At 44.7% G+C, this 17,086-nt stretch overlaps 2 protein-coding genes across 2 annotated transcripts; one reads left to right on the top strand and one right to left on the bottom strand.

The window, feature by feature from the left end:
• Positions 1 to 99: 99 nt before the first annotated feature.
• Positions 100 to 12,664, bottom strand: HGSNAT (heparan-alpha-glucosaminide N-acetyltransferase). Its single transcript, XM_010128816.2, has 17 exons — positions 12,413 to 12,664; positions 11,993 to 12,132; positions 11,311 to 11,432; positions 10,289 to 10,358; positions 9,551 to 9,620; positions 8,359 to 8,465; positions 7,810 to 7,886; positions 7,168 to 7,198; positions 6,114 to 6,274; positions 5,624 to 5,739; positions 4,795 to 4,916; positions 4,320 to 4,446; positions 4,085 to 4,171; positions 2,821 to 2,898; positions 2,638 to 2,708; positions 2,411 to 2,523; positions 100 to 1,376 (listed from the first exon to the last, which is right to left on the bottom strand). The coding sequence occupies exons 1-17, from the start codon at positions 12,662 to 12,664 to the stop codon at positions 1,195 to 1,197; spliced, it is 1,926 nt and encodes a 641-aa protein (XP_010127118.2). The 3' UTR covers positions 100 to 1,194.
• Positions 12,665 to 12,812: 148 nt separating this feature from the next.
• Positions 12,813 to 17,048, top strand: POMK (protein O-mannose kinase). The gene is made up of 2 exons (XM_010126314.2): positions 12,813 to 13,360; positions 13,883 to 17,048. Exons 1-2 carry the CDS (start codon positions 13,073 to 13,075, stop codon positions 14,648 to 14,650), a joined length of 1,056 nt encoding a protein of 351 aa, XP_010124616.1. The 5' UTR covers positions 12,813 to 13,072; the 3' UTR covers positions 14,651 to 17,048.
• Positions 17,049 to 17,086: the final 38 nt, after the last annotated feature.

Genomic DNA, 17,086 nt, shown 5'->3' on the forward strand with positions numbered 1-17,086 from the left:
GTAATGTCCTATTTGTTTTGTTTTTTTTTTTCCCCATAGCATTATATGAAGGTGCGTGTCTTAGTTCTTTCCGTCCTCATACATAGACAGAGAACATAGCAGGGTATTTCAGGTTTTTTATTAGCACTAGCTTGGAAATCACAGCATGAGTGAATTTCTTGAGTTTCCAAAAACTATGATCTTACATTGAATTGGTCTGCTCTCTCTTCCTTTTTGGCTGAATTCTACCAGTATTGCTGGTTTTCAGATTCAGGGCCCTTATGTAAATCCATTTATAAAGATTGCTTTGATCGAACTTTGGTAATATCCAAGTGATTATAAGAAGTCAATAGGAATGGGCCTTTCTGCACTCTTAGAGTGCAGCACGTGAAACTCAGACCTCATCCATGCTAGAGGTATGTAACACAAAGGCCCAGAACGTGCACAGATGGGCTGCTAAACCTGTTGCAGCAGCATGCTGATTAATAAGCCAGTGGAGGAGATCTTTGTCAGCAGGCTTCAGCAGGATCCTAAACCGAAGGTTTGGAATCAAGACCAAATCAGAAGAACACACTGAAGAACGATTGGTGGAGCCACCACTTTCCACAGCATGCTGTAGCACAGGGGTGCCCCTGAGCCTTTCCAGACAGTCACTGCACCGCCAACTGAAGTGCGGGGCTGAGGATGCTGCCAGTGCTTCAGAGTCAAAAATACAGCCAAATTAAAGGTGTGCCAGTAGCCAGAGTGGCGCAGGAATGCAGCAGGTGCCAATGGCATATACAAACCCCAGGCCATGTGAGTTAGGGGGTGCCTTGTCAGATGCAATAACTGTTACCACAGTCCCATTCTGATAACCCCCTGCAGTCACCACCCAGATCCCTTGCAGTTCCTTTTGTAAGCGCCATCAGGCTGTCTTTGACTGCCCAACTGTTGCAATATGTTTCTCTATGTGAAGGAGGGAGATCAGTAAAATATTTTAAAAATACAGAAAACAGAGAGAGGAACTGCAGCAGACTAGTAAGTTTCTGCTAAATAGGAAAATACTGTCCCTTAAGTCACATAAAAGTCTTGATAACAACTTCCATGGCATTGTAAACTTGAACTGGTATCCCTTTTTAGTAATACAGCCTAGCATGAGTGGTAATATTTCAGGCTAATGCACCTTATGCCCTTGCCCCATCAGAATGTAAGCCTGCTAAACCCTGACTACCTCTATCAGATTTTCCAGAATATCTTTCTCCTGTAAAGTAAATATGATATTATGACCCAAAGAGTTGTTGCAGTGAGGTTTTGAGTCAGATGCTCTGCGTGGGATTGACTGTCTTCCATCTTCCACTTAAAAGGGAAATAGTTTTCAAACACTTCGTGTCCAACGTAGACCAGGATTGAGTTCATTCCTGAAAGTAAGCACAGGTCATGCCATCTGAAAGAGCAGGTATGAGCTTGCTTCAGAGTAAGCAGGCAGAGGCATGCCAGGCTTATGAAACAGACTAGCACCGAGACAATAACAGCTAATCACAACATCTAATGTTACTTGCCCCAAAGATGCTACACATGTGTGTTTTCAAATATGGTCTGAGAGGTTCTCTCCTCCAAAATGTTTATTGAAAAGAAATACAGACAACCTATATGCTAAATTGAAAATGCAACCAAATCAGTTATCCTGCCATTTTATTGAGAAGGAGAATAATCAGTTATTGTCTTCAGCGTGGCTGAGTGCCAGTCTATTTGGTCAGATCGATTGCCTTTACAAACAAACGCTGATTGTCCTTCAAAGCTCTGAGATTTCTGGTAGGAGATATGATACCAGGCTGTCACCCTACCCATTTTCCTGTCCAGACACCAGACACCAAAGCTGCTGAAAGGTTCCCTCTGCTGTGGGTTTGCATTCTGTACTCAGTTGTTTGTCAAGAGCCCAGTGTGGTTAAAACCACAGTGGGATGCTTTGGGAGACAGGCTTATCTAAAAACACAGAGATAAAACCCACACAGCTGCCCAGAGGATTTAATCTTCCACATCTTCAGAAGTGGTATTTCTCTGTTGACAGGCCTTTGAGTTTCCCATTAGGTTACCCAAATCTCAACAGTCCTTTCCAAAACCAACTACGAACAAGCTGTGGTATTTTGCTTGGTACTAGGCAGCTGTTCCCTTGGGACCTTAACTTGAGACCAAAGTGAGAACAGTCATTGGGCAATAGCAGCTTTCAGCCCTCATTTTAAAATGCGACAGTCCCTCTCTCCTAAATATCTGATCTTGAGTGTCCCAGTTCTATGTAATAACTCAGCTCAAGTTAATCATTTTGGCTTCCTTCAGGTTACCTCATTCTAAATCCCAGCTATTTTAAGACAAGGGAAGTGCAGAAAACATAAAAGGATAGTATCAGTGCAGAAAGAATTAGAAGGAATACATTTTGTGCCATGATTTTACTGACCTGGGTAGAAAAACGGAGCACCTGACCACAGTCTCTTGACATCCACAAGGTAGTATATCACCAATAAGAGGACGAAAGCAAAGCAGCTCATGGTTGTCACATAGGATACTGACCTACACACATTTTCAGTAGAAAGGTTATTTAGAGAACAGATCTCAATATAAGAAAGGTAAAACATTCTCCAAGGTAAAACAAAATCATACTAAAAGTTGTATTTCTTTGCTTACCATAAGTTCTTGTTTATGGGAATAAACCCTTCTTCTTTAGAACATTTTGTCAAGATAGCAGAAATAATTCCCTGAAATAGAAAATTGCTAAAGTTTATATAACCACTGCAACATGTTTCAGAAATACTAAGTTTGCATTACATAAAAATACATGTCTATAAAAGACATAACTATCTGACTTACCGTTACTATGCTCCACATGAAGAACCGTGTCATAATTTGTTTGTGCTGGTCTTTGTAGAACAAGATAATTTTTCCAGCCTAATATAAAAATACAAAAAATGAACTAATGCCCATAAAAGTAACTACATTTCAAGAGAGAGATCTATTTGCCACTGGCTATCTGTGCTAAGACAAAGAACACAAATAGGATTTATACCAAGTGGCTGAAAGGCTCAGAATGAGAACTCTTGGCAAAGAGTGGACACAGATGGGGAAAATATATAAATGCAACCCACTCAGCAACAGAGGTGCACCTTTTCTCCCTTCCCTACTCCGCTGATGCTGAGGAAGGGAACAAGCAACTTTTTTAGGTTAACACAATGTGACTCAAGCTCCGTCTCCCTCAGTAAGGACCACACAAAGGAACAGCATCACACTGACTCCCCAGCCAGCCCCAACAGCTTCTCCAAAGTGCCACATTGCACCCTGGCCTGCTTGGAGCACACTCTTCTTAGTGGTACGTGAAAAGGAATGTGTTCTGATGACTCATTCCTCAGTGTCACACTTCCGTTTCAAGTTCTGCCTTGCAGAGATTCCCAGTCAATTTTTACCCAGAGCTACACGCAGTAACATTCCTTTCCAAATACAAGAGTTTCAGTTTGGTCAATAGCTGCTGCACAGACAGAAGAGCCAGCAATGCCTAACTAGAACTGCATCAAAAAGTGTCATGATATCCTATTTTAAACACAGTGGTGAGCTGCGAGCTTTTGATGTTGGTAACACTAAGGTGAACCCCTGCCTCCATGTCTGGGATGGTGAGCACACCCATAGCACCTATGCAAGACGGCTAATCCTGCATATCAACTGGAAAATTAGCAACGGAAAACATGTACAGCTGCGACCTTTAAAACTGTAAGTTTAAAATGAAGCCGTGAAGTCTACGCGTCTCTTGGCCCTATTTTCTAACATGCAGAGCCAGCCTACTCCCAGCATAACCTTAAAACAAGCAAAGGAAGTTTCTGGGTGGTTATTTTGCAAACTTCTTGTGTCCATCCCTTACAAAAACTGAGGAAAGTTCTTTGTTTATCTAATGCAAACTACTGTCAGGTTAGATTCCACTTCTCTTACACTCACCTCAGGCAAAATCAGCCTGAAAGCACTGCTCTGGAAAAGGTTTTGTTAGAACCAGTCTCAGCCTTAAATAAAGAAACCAAGTTGCCTCCCCACTTCCAAGATTCCTTCAAATCCTCCTATTATAGCATAGAGCCAGAAAGAAAAGAGGTACCTGCAGTCCCAGAAATGCCATTAAAATTGTATTTATGGTCCCCAGGATCCCTTCAGGATCATACGGCATCGTTGTTTGGTAAATCGTCTTGGAGAGAAAACAGATGTTACAGGGCACCTAAGCAACCAATCTCCTTTTGCTTTCCTCAACCTGCATGTATCATTCCCAAGCGCCTCCTGGCTGCTATGTTCAGTGCTCGCCTGCAGCTTCATACTGCAAACCAAAAGCTACTTACACTTGAAGAGGGATGCTGATACATATGCTTTTCTCCAAGAAGCAAACGATCGATGTAACCAGCCGCTCCTCCAGTGCAGTTGGGATAGTTTCCAAAGTCTCCAATGCCCCCAGGACCAAGATAGCCCCTAGGACAGAAGCAAACAGGTTATGGCACAAAGGTGTCCCTGTAAAGGGGCAAAGATAGAGACAGGGATGACATTGTGATGATCATATATTGCTGTACACAGACCTCAGGGAGATTTTAATCCTCTTCTTCAGAGAGAAAGGAACAATGATATCACCTTTGTAATACCTGGTATTTTAGTACCAAAGGAAAGAAAGTTTTTTCATATTATGAATGCTTCCTTTAACCCCACTGGCCTAAGAGCTCTCCTCTTCATTCTTCCTCTGTGGCTAATAAAATGTATTTTCTACTCAGAGGAAGGAAAACAATCTGATGCCCCATAGAAAGTAGTTGGAGTGCAGAGTCTTACCTGGGACAACCTGGCACAGGTAACAAAAAGGTCAGACAGAGCCAAATCACTTCTAACATCAGAATGAAAATCCACTGTGGCCAGTAGGGGAGAATATCCTGCAGAGCAGGACATGGCGTCTCCTGTGTGAGATGGAGGGAGGACATGGTATTAGCTAGCAAGCAAAAACCATGCCTTGAGGACATCCTGTACTTCCTGGCAGGCAGTCCCCCAGATAGAAGAGGGAGCTGTTGTCATTACGAATAGACCTTTCTTCTCCACATACAATTTGCAGACACTTAGTTACTTGGAGGAGTGAGAGACACAGACCAAAACAAAAGCCCACAATATTTTTCAGCTTGGAAAATATCAAAAGGAATTTTGATTCATGAGTAGAACAAAAGCCTTTTGGGAAAACAGACTCCAAAAAGGCCAAAAACCAATATTACTTTCCCCTGCTGTGAAAAAACTCTGCCAAAATGAACTGGACAAAACACAGGCCACAGGACTGAGCACAGAGATGCCTGTCCCTGGGGTCCCTTGGTGGTGGGAAATCATCAAAAGTGCCTGGGAATGCCTGCTTCTAAGCACCATCTGAACAGATCGGTGAAATCCTCACACACAGCAAAGCTAGATGTGATAAAATGCAGACTGGGACTCTGAAGGGTGCATGTTCCTCGAAATTTTTGCCTGGTCATACTGCACTACACATCAGGTAAGATGCTACATGTTTTCTCATAGTTCTTCCTGTGCCCAAACAGGAGCATTTCCCATAGTTTTGTGCCCAAACAAGAGCAAAAGCTCTCAAACCTTACTCCATTATCACTTATCATCTCCCCATATAACTCACCAAGGTCCCACTCTCATCCCCAGCTCCTGTAAACAGGAGTTCAAGAGCAGCAACCACCAGGTACGTGACTCCCAGCCTCTGGAGCACCCCAGGAATACGCAGATTATCCCAGGACACTGGAAAACATGCAAGCAATGTGGAAGAGGAGCAGACATGGGGTCTTTTGTAAATACAAAAGCTACCCTTCTCCAGGGAGAGTCGAGACCCACTGCACCACAGGAACATGGGACACCTACACTCTGCCACCCCACTTTCTGTAAATCATAACCCTGGGAAAGTCATCACTAAGACAATAAACAGTGGTCAGCACAGGGGTCAAACAAAGAGAACTGCGTCAGTGCAGAACTGAACAGCACTCTTCGGAATACTGTCAAACTGACCCATGCAACTGGTCAGTACAGCAAGGCTGACACTGTTTTCTCAACAGCCCAGACAAGGAGGCAGGGACAACAGTTGCAGAAATACTAGGAAAAGAGCAAGTTCCACTCACGTGGTCCAACGCAGTAGTTGGGATTCACAACTATGATTCCTAGCAGGACTAGCAGAAAACTCCTCCAGAGTATTTTCCTGAGCACCTTCTGCTTGGAACTTCCCCACCTCAGCATGGAGGTCAGTGACAATGATATCGATGTCCCCATGATGAACACAAACCTGGACAACAGAGCAGATGTCTCATCACATGTGTGTGACAGCAAACACTAAAGCTAACAGAGTAGCCTGCATTGGCCCAACAGAAATGCATGCATTGAGTGAAACTGGACAAAGTTTATTTCTTCTGATTGCTCAGAATTCCCAAACAATTGAGCTTGCACTATGGGACCTTTCCACCTCTTTCAGTGGTCAGTTCAGGCAAGTTGAGGGAAGTAATTGCACTCTGGTTTTTTTGCAGATACATATGCCACCAAAAAATTCCACTACACAAAACTAAATTAGCGTATTCAGAGCAGTAAAACACAAGCTGCCAATCCATGATTCAAATTCATAGCTGACCCGCTCTTCTCCTCTAGATTACAGTTCAAGTTCACAGTCCAAGTCCAGCTCCTACCTCCAAGAGTAACCACAACAGGTGTATTTTAGAGAAGCACACTAGGGGCAGATGGGATAATTGCTTCCCCATGAGACCATTCTCTGATTATAGAGAGACTAGCTTAATCCAAAATTCCCTTGGGCATTTTATCTCTGGATACACATCAGTCCAGCTTTGAATCTTGACAGACTGACTGCCTTCAACACGGTGGTGTGGCAAGGAGCTCCTTAGGGATACTGCAGTTCCACTGGCAGGGTAACCCTGGGCCTCTCACTGACATTGTGTTGGGGGAGGAAGGAGGATGTGGGGCAGCCAAAAGCACTTATCCTTTCTACTGGTTCATAAGGATGAAGCTGTTATCTGGAGGGGCAGACTCCTATCAACCATTTAAAAAAAATTTAACACCCCTCCAAATACATTTCCACATGGAGGAAACATGCACACAATGTTCTCCTTGCAACCCTTAACATAATCACTTGACACATAATCACAAGAACTATTTTTCAGGAAGACTTACCATGGAAACACCAGATCTGCCACTGTTAATCCTACAGTGAAGGAAATATGAAGGAACGCATTATTTACCTCAAGCCCTCCCTAAATTTTACCAACATTACTATCAAGTTTCCAGAGGAATTGCAGGCTGCTTGCAAGTATGTGATGCTCCAAAATTTAAAACATGTTATAAACAAAATTTACAAAGAGCTAATCATCTTTTACCATTCTTCAAAAATCGGGTCAAAACTGATTACTGTGTCTTGGGAAAGATTTCAGGGATAGATCCTTGCTATTCTCCACTAGGGCAGCACGATGCCCGACTGCTTCCCCATGAGCTTGCCAGTCAAGGCATTATGTTTGTACAGCACCAGCTTGACTGTGGTTAATAAACAATATAGAAAAGTTAAAGATATGAGCCTGTGTCAAAAATGGAAAGGTTAGACACAGATTGTGATCTGAAACCACCCCATTACTGTGTGACAAGTGGGACTATACACTACTTTGTTCATTAACCTAACAGGCCGGATAGCCTGCTGAGGCAAACTGGCACAGCATCCCAGCCTTCAGCTGAGCAACAGCTCATTGCAGCAGCTGCAGTGCTAACTGTATCTAGATACTGCTGCAGTTAAAACCCAGATTAACTGTCTCAATTGTACTTTACCATTCCAGCTCTCATGTTTGAAGAACCAGTATTTTCCTCCTCCATAGTTAACAAACACCATAATTATCAGAGAGAGCCTAAAAAGACAACAACAAAAACACACATGAAGTATCACCTGTCAATGAAATACCTATATATGAACACACAGTTAATGTTTGACCCCATTCAAACATTTCTAACTGTGAGATTTGGTTTATTGTATTTTTAAAGTATAATTATGTACAAAGTTTCCAGCTTTGCCAACCAGGAAGCAACGTTTCAAAGATCATGAGTGGCAGTGAACCAAAGTAAGCTCGTTCACATAGCATTTTCGCACTGAACATATGTTGTTCTTTTCCACCCTCTGCCACAACTTTAATGTTTCCTCAAACTAGATCAACTGCAAAGTGTTTCAGAAAATGCAGGAATTAAAACCTTGATTATCTTCCAAGTAAAACAGACCCCTCTGAACTGTCCATCTGCTATATATTTCCATACGCTGTCAAACCATCATTGGAAAAATCTCATTCCCCTTAGAAGACCTGCTTTTGAGTAAGGTCTTATGCTTACCCTCGGAATGTGTCCAGGGAACGCAGCCGCTGCCGAGAGGCTGTGCTCCACAAACACGGGGTGGGATCACTGCTGATGGAGTCTGTTGTGTTTGGGGACCCAAGCTCCTTCGGGAACAAACCAGACACATGAAGGGCAAGTCAGCAGCTGCATCAGCTGCCTAAGAACAGAGATCAGCAAACAGCAAACTTTCACATAATGTGTTTGTCTTTGTTCTCCCCATCTTCCTCTTCCTTTTGTTTCCCCACTTGCTACTTTCTAACCCCAATAATATTTGCAGATGCTTCACACTCCACCTTTGACCAGGGTGGAAACAACAATGCAGTGAAAAGAGCCTGTGTTTGATGCTCATCAGAGCTGGGCCCAGTCCAAATGTGCCACAGACTTGCCGTTACTGTGAGTGCTGCTTTGCAACAGAGCTGAGCAGATCCAGTTGCTGACTCTCAAACAGGATCCATCCCATCAGCAATTGTCTGACACCACAGAGAGACTGTTTAGAGAGCTAAACTGCCAGAAAACTAATTATTTTAAACACGGGAAGGGTTTCTTCCCAGTTGAGTTCCCTAAATCACTCTGATCAGCCCCAGTGACAGCATAAAGAAGCAAATACCACTTGTATGGAGATGAACACAGCTATGGAGATGAACAACTACGAGAATTGCTGCAGAGCTCTGTTCCCAGTGTTTTGATTCTAGACAGGTCCTAGATGGGAAGCTCAGACTGTGATGATCTATCTATACTCTAATACAAAACATGGCTTGCATAGAAATGCCAGTTCTAGGACTGCCAGAGAAATCTTGACTTAAGTGCAAATCCTGCTAAAATTCCTGCTATGCTGGAAGCAGTCATGAATGCTGGCATTTCTTCCCTTCCCTTACATTATCTATGTCAGAATGGAACAGTATTTTCACTGACATGTTTGCTTCAAGGGAACCGAAGAGGACACAAAGCTGTGTGTTGAAGACTTGCAAGAGCTCTACTGGGAATCCACTAAACTTCTGTGGAAATCCAGTCAAGCACTCTCCATTGACATAAAATTGTCTGCCTGACACCAATACAAGATTTTCCAAGGGGAACATGCACAAGGGGATGACAAGTAGTAATAAACAAGTCCCCAGATGTCTGGATAATGTGTGTTCCTCAGAGATGAAAACACTACAGAATGCAAATTAAAGATACTGTGGTCACTCACAGAATTGATCAGACGATCAGTTTCTCTGGGGTTCAGTTTCTTGTAAACCCAGCTTCTGACTGCATCAATTCTGAAAATCAGTAAGTTTAAAACACAAAACAAAACAAGAAGTACTTTATAGCCAATTTCATCTTAACATCAACTATTTAGCAGCATAAATCACAAGCTGGGACAGTCCCTATTTCTGTTTTCCCAGCTCACATGTGTAATACGCAGATTCAGACAGTACCTGAGATCTCAGTTAAGTCCAGCTATGTAATTTTACATTGCCACAAGCTCTGGTTTGGGGGTTTTATTCCCAGGTTTTTTACAGGCAGGGATGACTCATGTAATTCAGTACACAGGATAGAAGGCTGCATGTGCTACACACGCTTAGGTCCCACTGACTTGTATTGTCAATTCAGGGCTAGACCCAGGAACAAGTCATGGAAAAGTGAGGCAGGGTGTGTGTGAGCTCAACACGGACATCAGCTGCTCTGTGGTAATCTCTCAACACACAAGCTAACAAGGCTGCAGGATATCCCTCAAAGGAAATCGTATCACTCTGTATTCACAGACAGGTATGGACATGTATTATATGGACAGGTATCACAGCTCAGCTTGTACATGGCAACCTGGTAACAGATCTGCAAGCAGGGCTACAGTGGGACCCTGGAACACTACCACACTATGATGTGGGTTTTTAAACCGGCATCCCCACTTCACGTGTAAGGAGGTATTACAATACTATTCACTTACTTTATTAAAAGGCGCCCGACAATCAGCATAGCAAGGATCACCATGTAAACCACAAAAGCAAAGAGAATAGCTACATGAAAGAGAGAAGAACACAACTTTATAAATTATCTAATAAAACCATTCATCATCCTGGGCTTGGCCAAGCGTGACACAAACATGACAAAAAGCCCAACCCACCAATCATCACACCAGCTTCTCCATGCACTATATATCCCCAGCCTAAGTCCCAGAGGGAAAAAAAAAAAACACAGCAAAACGCCAAAACAAAAGCAGGCTAGTTTCAAAATGCAGCTCAGTGACTGCACATCTCAGCATAAAAAAAGGCAAAATAAAACTGCACTGTATCACAAGGCAACGGTGAGACGAGCTGATGTGCTATACGTTCTGAAGAAGAAACTAGAGATTTAGAAACAGCCTCAACATGAAGACGACAGGGGAGAGGGTAATACACCAAGTTCGCAAGCATGGAGAATTTTTCTTTACAGCTGGAAAACTGGAAGAATGGAAGAATAACCTGATGTAAAGGAAAAGAATGGAAGAGACGTAGACAAGAGTTTGAAACAGCCCTGGAAAAGAGATGAACAAAAAAGCAAGATGTGAGGTTTAAAAGTGCAACAACAAACAAAAATCCAAACACTGTATGAATTGTTTCCTGTTTTGTAAGAAACAAGATAGAGAGAAGAAGAGGGAGGGTTCTGTGTACCTAAATAAACACGCAGGAAAACAGGAACTAACTATGAAAATATCTCCCTCCAGACACACACACACACTGATTTTTCTGGACTAATCCCTCTGCAAAAATGTTATGGTCATACAGTGCATCATGTGAAGAGGCCTGATCCTGGCCAGGGCCTCTTAGACAGGTGCATAAAACATAAGGAGGTAAGATGAGAGACAAGTGGAGTAAGCCCATGACATATCTTCAGCACAGCATGAGTGGCTGCACAAGATCTTTAGGAAGCTGGTTCTGCTCGGAGACATGCAAGTTGTTGAAAGAAAGTGGAAAACAGAGCATTACATACGGAGGTAGCTGTTGATAGGGCGTTCATTGATGATTAGGTCACAAGAAACAGTTTTGGTGCTTGTACTTAGGGTCTTTACCACAAGGGAATAATTGCCAAACTCTCCAAAATGATACTGAATCCTGCAAAGGATAAAGGAAATGAAACTTGCTGAGCCATCACTGCTACAGGCAGGTACCACAGCAGCATTTGGGGGGCTGTAAGCCTGAATGCTTATAGGAAAGGCAAGCTGAAAACTTGGCCTAACATCATGATGCAGCAAGGAGCTGCCTGGCTCTGCTTTTGCCAAGCATTACCCTCCCGTAGCCCAACACAGACGTTTCATCACACATGCACTGCCTAACTACATCACCCGTCTTCTTGGTGAGAAGAGAGTTCCCTTGTAGAGAACTACAAACTCTCTGCAAAAGAAAACAGGTGCTTGCACATGCTGGCTCAACACATACCATTTCAGCTCCTGCTTGCACCCAGATCCTTTCAGCACAATTACAATGTAGGCCACAGCAGCAGCAGCGGAAGGAAGACTGAATACAGTCAGGAAAAAGGAGGTGATAAGCAGGCAATAAATAGGTGCACGGCTTCGGGGAAAAAAAAAAACAAACCAAAACCAAAAACAAACAAAACCCCAAAAATATAGGAGAGAGCTATCCAGGTGTTCCCTAGGGCTAGCTAGGCCACATACTTGCAGAGCTCTCTGTCACCCACGGAGCTGTTGAGCAGCAGGGTGAGTGGATGCTGGGTATCGACCATTACCGCTGCCGTGCCCAGTTTCCCCAGGCTCCAGTTGCTTGGTGGGACAAACGCCAGGTACTGATACAAGCACTGTGGAAGAAGGGGGCAAAGGGAGCTCATTAGGTCCACAGGAGAGAGAAAGTGGGCCCTGCTTTGCACAGCGGCAAACACAAGGGTAGATGCCCAGGCGCTGGAGCAGCTCCCATTGCAGAACTTCTCGGCGTGCCACTCGAGGATAAAACCGAAGCCAAGCCACCGAATAACGGCACGGAGAGAGGCCAGAGGAGCCAAGCAGCCCCGCCGAGGGTCGGGGCAGGGCCGTCGAAAGCGGAGGCCGGGGGATGACACACGGCACGACCCCTCCGCTCACCTGGTGGCAAGAGCTGGAGAGGGCGCCGAGGCGGAGGCCCTGCGCGAGCAGCTCGTTGCGGACGAGCAGCAAGGCCTGGTCCATCCGCCCCGGGGGCCGCCGCTCCGCTGCCGCCCCGCTGCCGCCAGGCCCGGGCCCGCTTCCCTCCAGCTGGCCCTCCTCGTGCGACTGCGTAAGGCCTGGCGCCATCAGCAGCGCGCTCAGCGCCGCCACCGCCGCCGCCAGCCCCCCCGCCGCCGCCGCCGCCGCCATGTCGCTGCGCTCCGCCCCAGGGCGGTGCCGCCGCCGCGGCCACCAGCGGCCTGCGCGGCCGCGGCAGAGCCGGGAAGCGCGGTCGGTCCTTCCAACCACCCCCCCCCACCCCCGGCTGCGATGTGTTCCGGGGTCAAGTGGCCCTGTCCGGGGCGGCCGGCGGCCCAGGCCCTCCCATGTAGAAAATCAGGAGGCCGAACAGCGAGGCGGGCGTCGAGCTGGAAGCTGCTTTGAACATGTAGCACTGCCACGCGTGGCCTTTCTCGTAGGCAGCAGGCTCAGGACGTGCAGCGCTGCGAGGCAGCTGTGTAGCCTGCAGTGAACAAGCCCCACAGACGTTCGTCACCGAGCTGGGAAGAGGGTCCTGCTTAGCCTCTGTGTTTCACGGAGAATGCAGAAGGCACGGCCATGGAAAAGAAACCGCACTTTGTTCGGAGGGAGTTTCCTCCCAGGGAAGCACTGTCCATCTCGTTGGCATTACTGCTTGTGGCCGTCCTGCTCCTTAATGCCCTTCTCTACCTGTACCTCAACAAGTTTTACATCTCTTCAGGACGCACTGAAACAGATCCCAGCCTCTGCCCTTTCGGGTACTTCAAACTGGGAGTAGTGAAGAATTGTTCCCCATGGCTCTCCTGTGAAGCTATAAATAGGGAAGTCAGGAAACTCAAGTGTGTTGGCGAAGGCGTTGTGAAAAAGGTGAGTTTTGTTTTCTTTTCTTCTCTCCTGTAGACACAAAGCTTTCACTGTTTGCTGCATAATTAATGCCCATACAGCTGTTATAATTATCCTTGCAGCAGCTAATTCCTGTAGTCATCCAAGGGTATATGGCTACTGATGAGGTGCACAGAACAGGGAGGAGAGCGTGACTGGAGCCCTGGGCCACCTCCCTGACACCCAACAACATCCAGCTACACAAGCGAAATCACAGAGATCGGTGAAGCGCTTGTAGAGCATGGTACAATCATGACTGAGTAAGACTGGCTGGTTGGGTGGTACGAAATAATTTAACTCATCTGCATTGCCCATTCCCAAGAAAACTTAGGAAATCATGATGTAAGGGCTTGCTGTGACAGGTGTGTGGCCCTACCTAAAGGCTTGACAGTGCCTGGTGACTGTAATTTACAGTTGTGAATAAGCAGTCACAGAGGTCAGCAGCACCTTGTAGCAGTCGGTGGAAGAAGCCTCTCTACATTGTATATATCTCTTGTGTGTTCTCAGGTCTTCCTTTCTGAGTGGAAGGAAAACAAAGTGGTCCTTTCACAGCTCACCAACTCAGAGCTGAAGGAGGACTTTCTCCATGGACTGAAGATGCTGAAAGCACTTCAAAGCAAGCACGTTGTCCGGCTGCTTGGCTACTGTGAGCAGCAGTTCACAATCCTCACTGAATACCATCCTCTAGGCTCCCTGAGGGGCCTGAATGAAACTCTCCACATCCCCAAGTACAAGGGCATGAACACGTGGCATCGCAGGTTAATGCTTGCTATAGACTACGTGAGCGTCATTCGGTACCTGCATAACAGCCCTCTGGGCACCTTAGTGATGTGCGACTCGAATGACCTGGACAAGGTCCTCTCTCAGTATCTCCTAACACGTGACTTTCATATCCTGGTGAATGATTTGGATGCTTTGCCTCTTGTGAACAGGAGTGCCGGAAGGCTGGTGAAGTGTGGTCATCGGGAGCTCCGAGGCGAGTTTGTAGCTCCTGAGCAGCGTTGGCCCTATGGAGAAGACCTGCCATTTGAGGATGACCTTATGCCTCCCTATGACGAGAAAACAGACATCTGGAAAATCCCAGATGTCTCCAATTTTTTCTTGGGCCACGTTGAAGGAAGTGATATTGTGCGACTACATTTGTTTGACATTCATGCAGCATGTAAGAAAAAGGACCCAGCTGAAAGGCCTTCTGCCCAAGAGGTCTTAGACACCTACAGGAAAGTTTTAACTCTGCTTATTCGGGAGGCAGCCATGCCTAGGGAAATGTTATAGTCAATCATGAGACAAACAACATACTGAAGTTGATGTCCTTTGTATTTATTTAGCTGCCTAAAGGGCAAAATCTCTGTCCCCAAAACTGAGAAGAAAAAAACAACTGCACTTGTACCGTTTGATTTTAAAAAACAAAATAAAAATCCACCCAATGCCAGAGCTGTCCAAGTTCCTCATTGGCATGTTTAATCTATCGTCCTCAAGACAAGGAGGGAGAGAAGTGAAGTTGTTGGATGTGGGGGGAAATTTCTTCCTTAAGAAATAATTTTTTTTTTTTTGCAACATTTACACAAAAACTCTCTTAAAAAATTACAGAAAATGAGTTTAAAAAAAATATTGGTCCACTTATATTGGTATAGAGGACTGGAGAGCAGAAACTATGTCCTGCCCCCCACAAGCTTTATGTGGATTCTTGTGGCTTTGGCCCATGTCCTGTCCACAAAACCCTCACCCACTTCCCCATGGAGTAAAAGCAGTGGTCACTCAGACAGGAGTACGCCAGTTCACTTCAGATTTTGGTGAACCCCGATGCCAGAGCCCCAACGGCAGTCTCTTCTTGCTGGATGGGGAATAGGTTGTTTTTGGATCTGTATGGCCATTGCTCTGTGGGCCCTGTATCCCATACCAGCAAGCATGTGACCACTTTGTAAGCAAGCAAATTATGCAAGTCCTGAAGAGACTGCTTAAAGACACATGCTCTTGGTTTTCAAACCTTTGCCTCATGGTATTCTCAGGTGGTCTCTTTGGAGATGAAGCTGTAAAACAGGAGTCTCTCGCTCTTTTTTTAATCCACAGAAATCCTGAGCACTTTGGAAGAAAGTTGAAGTGTGTCTTTTTTTCATTGACTTATCCTTGCTGAGTGTCATCATGACTTGATGGAACAGGGGAGAACAAAGATCTGAAAGAGAATGTGACTTCCTTCCACAGGCATGAGCATTAAATGTGACTTTTGGAAAATAAAAGCTATATATTCAGAGCTCCCTTTGGTCTGAATTCAAAGCCCACTAAGCACAAATAAAGGCTGCTTTTTTTTTTTTGTTCAGTGTCTTGAGGAGAAAGCTTTTGGTACCTACATGGATGTTACAGCCTGGTACCAACAGCTGGAGAGGAAGAATAATGATGCCTTAATCCAGCAGTGGGCTCTGTTTGGTGGGATTGGGATGCACTTGTTGTCTCAGTGAAAAAAACAGGAATTGTATTCATGACAAATACGGGCTCTACCCTGAGGACTTTCTGTTCTGTGGACTAGGTCTTTGAAAGATCTAAGGACCTGAGACAACTTGACTTGAGAGGTGATTTGCAAGCAGAGAAGTACACAGTCCTTTCTGCTGAAGAGTTTGGTTCTCTTCTTTGCTGTGCTCTTCACCTAAACAAGACACTTTATGATTGCACTGAGAACATGGAATCAGTTTGTATACATTATGTTCAAATGCATGTGTGTTCTATTGCTACGGAAATTTTATTATGAATGTGAAAACTTTCTGCAAATGACTACCTTCATACCTGATTTCATACAATGCCAGCAAGACTCCTTTAAAGGCTGCTTATTATGACTTTTCTTTCCCTCTGGGCAGTCTATTTTCTTAAATTAGCTGATTTTTGACATTTTTCACTTGTGCAGTCCTTCCTTTCCTGCAAAGCTCAGAAGTCGGGGTCTCCAAAAGAGAACAGTGATTTTGGATGCTTTGTGTTTGTTTTGGACTTTGACTCAAAACACCGTAAAGAAGCCTGGGGAAAAACAATGTTCTCTCTGTTGTAATTGCATCATCCAGACAATGAACTTTTGAGTTGTTATTATTAGGGTTAGAGTTCTACAGTTCCAGCATGAATTCAGGATGTGCAACAATTGGAAAAGCATCCTGTTACAGCTCGTCAAAGCCAGGAATCAAGCTTTGAAGGGCCAAGAGTCAAATCTTTTGCATATGTCCTCAGCAATTTCTTGTTACCTCTTGTTAGCCATCCTGTATACTTGAAAGAAAAGTCAGCATCTGATGGCTGTCAAGTAAACATATCATGCGGTTTTTATGAGAGTAGCAAAGAAAGACAAGGAGAACCTGCCAAGCTTCTTATGCTGGTCTCTGTCAGTTAAGACAAGCTTCTGCTTGGATTCTTGCTCTGTTGTACACTGTTGCACCTTGCAAACAGCCATATTAATTTCACAGAGTGAAAAACAAATGAGAACAAGTTCTGGTTCTGAATAATTATCTTGCCGTGGAGATGTCTCTCTGTTCCTAGATGAAATAGTTATGATTTTTTTTAAGAAAAAGTGTCTCCCTAAACATTCACCCTGACCACTAGGTCCTCCGCATGTCTATTCTCCATTCCCTCTCTTTCAGCTTCTGTGTTGTCCAGCGTTGCACTTCAGCAGGAATAAATTACATTTGTTCTGAATACAGCATTATGGAGCTTCAGTTTCTTTTTTTGGGATGGTGTTTC

Source organism: Chlamydotis macqueenii, chromosome 4 (genome assembly GCF_036417535.1).
Source record: "Chlamydotis macqueenii isolate bChlMac1 chromosome 4, bChlMac1.mat, whole genome shotgun sequence".
NCBI lineage: Eukaryota > Metazoa > Chordata > Aves > Otidiformes > Otididae > Chlamydotis > Chlamydotis macqueenii.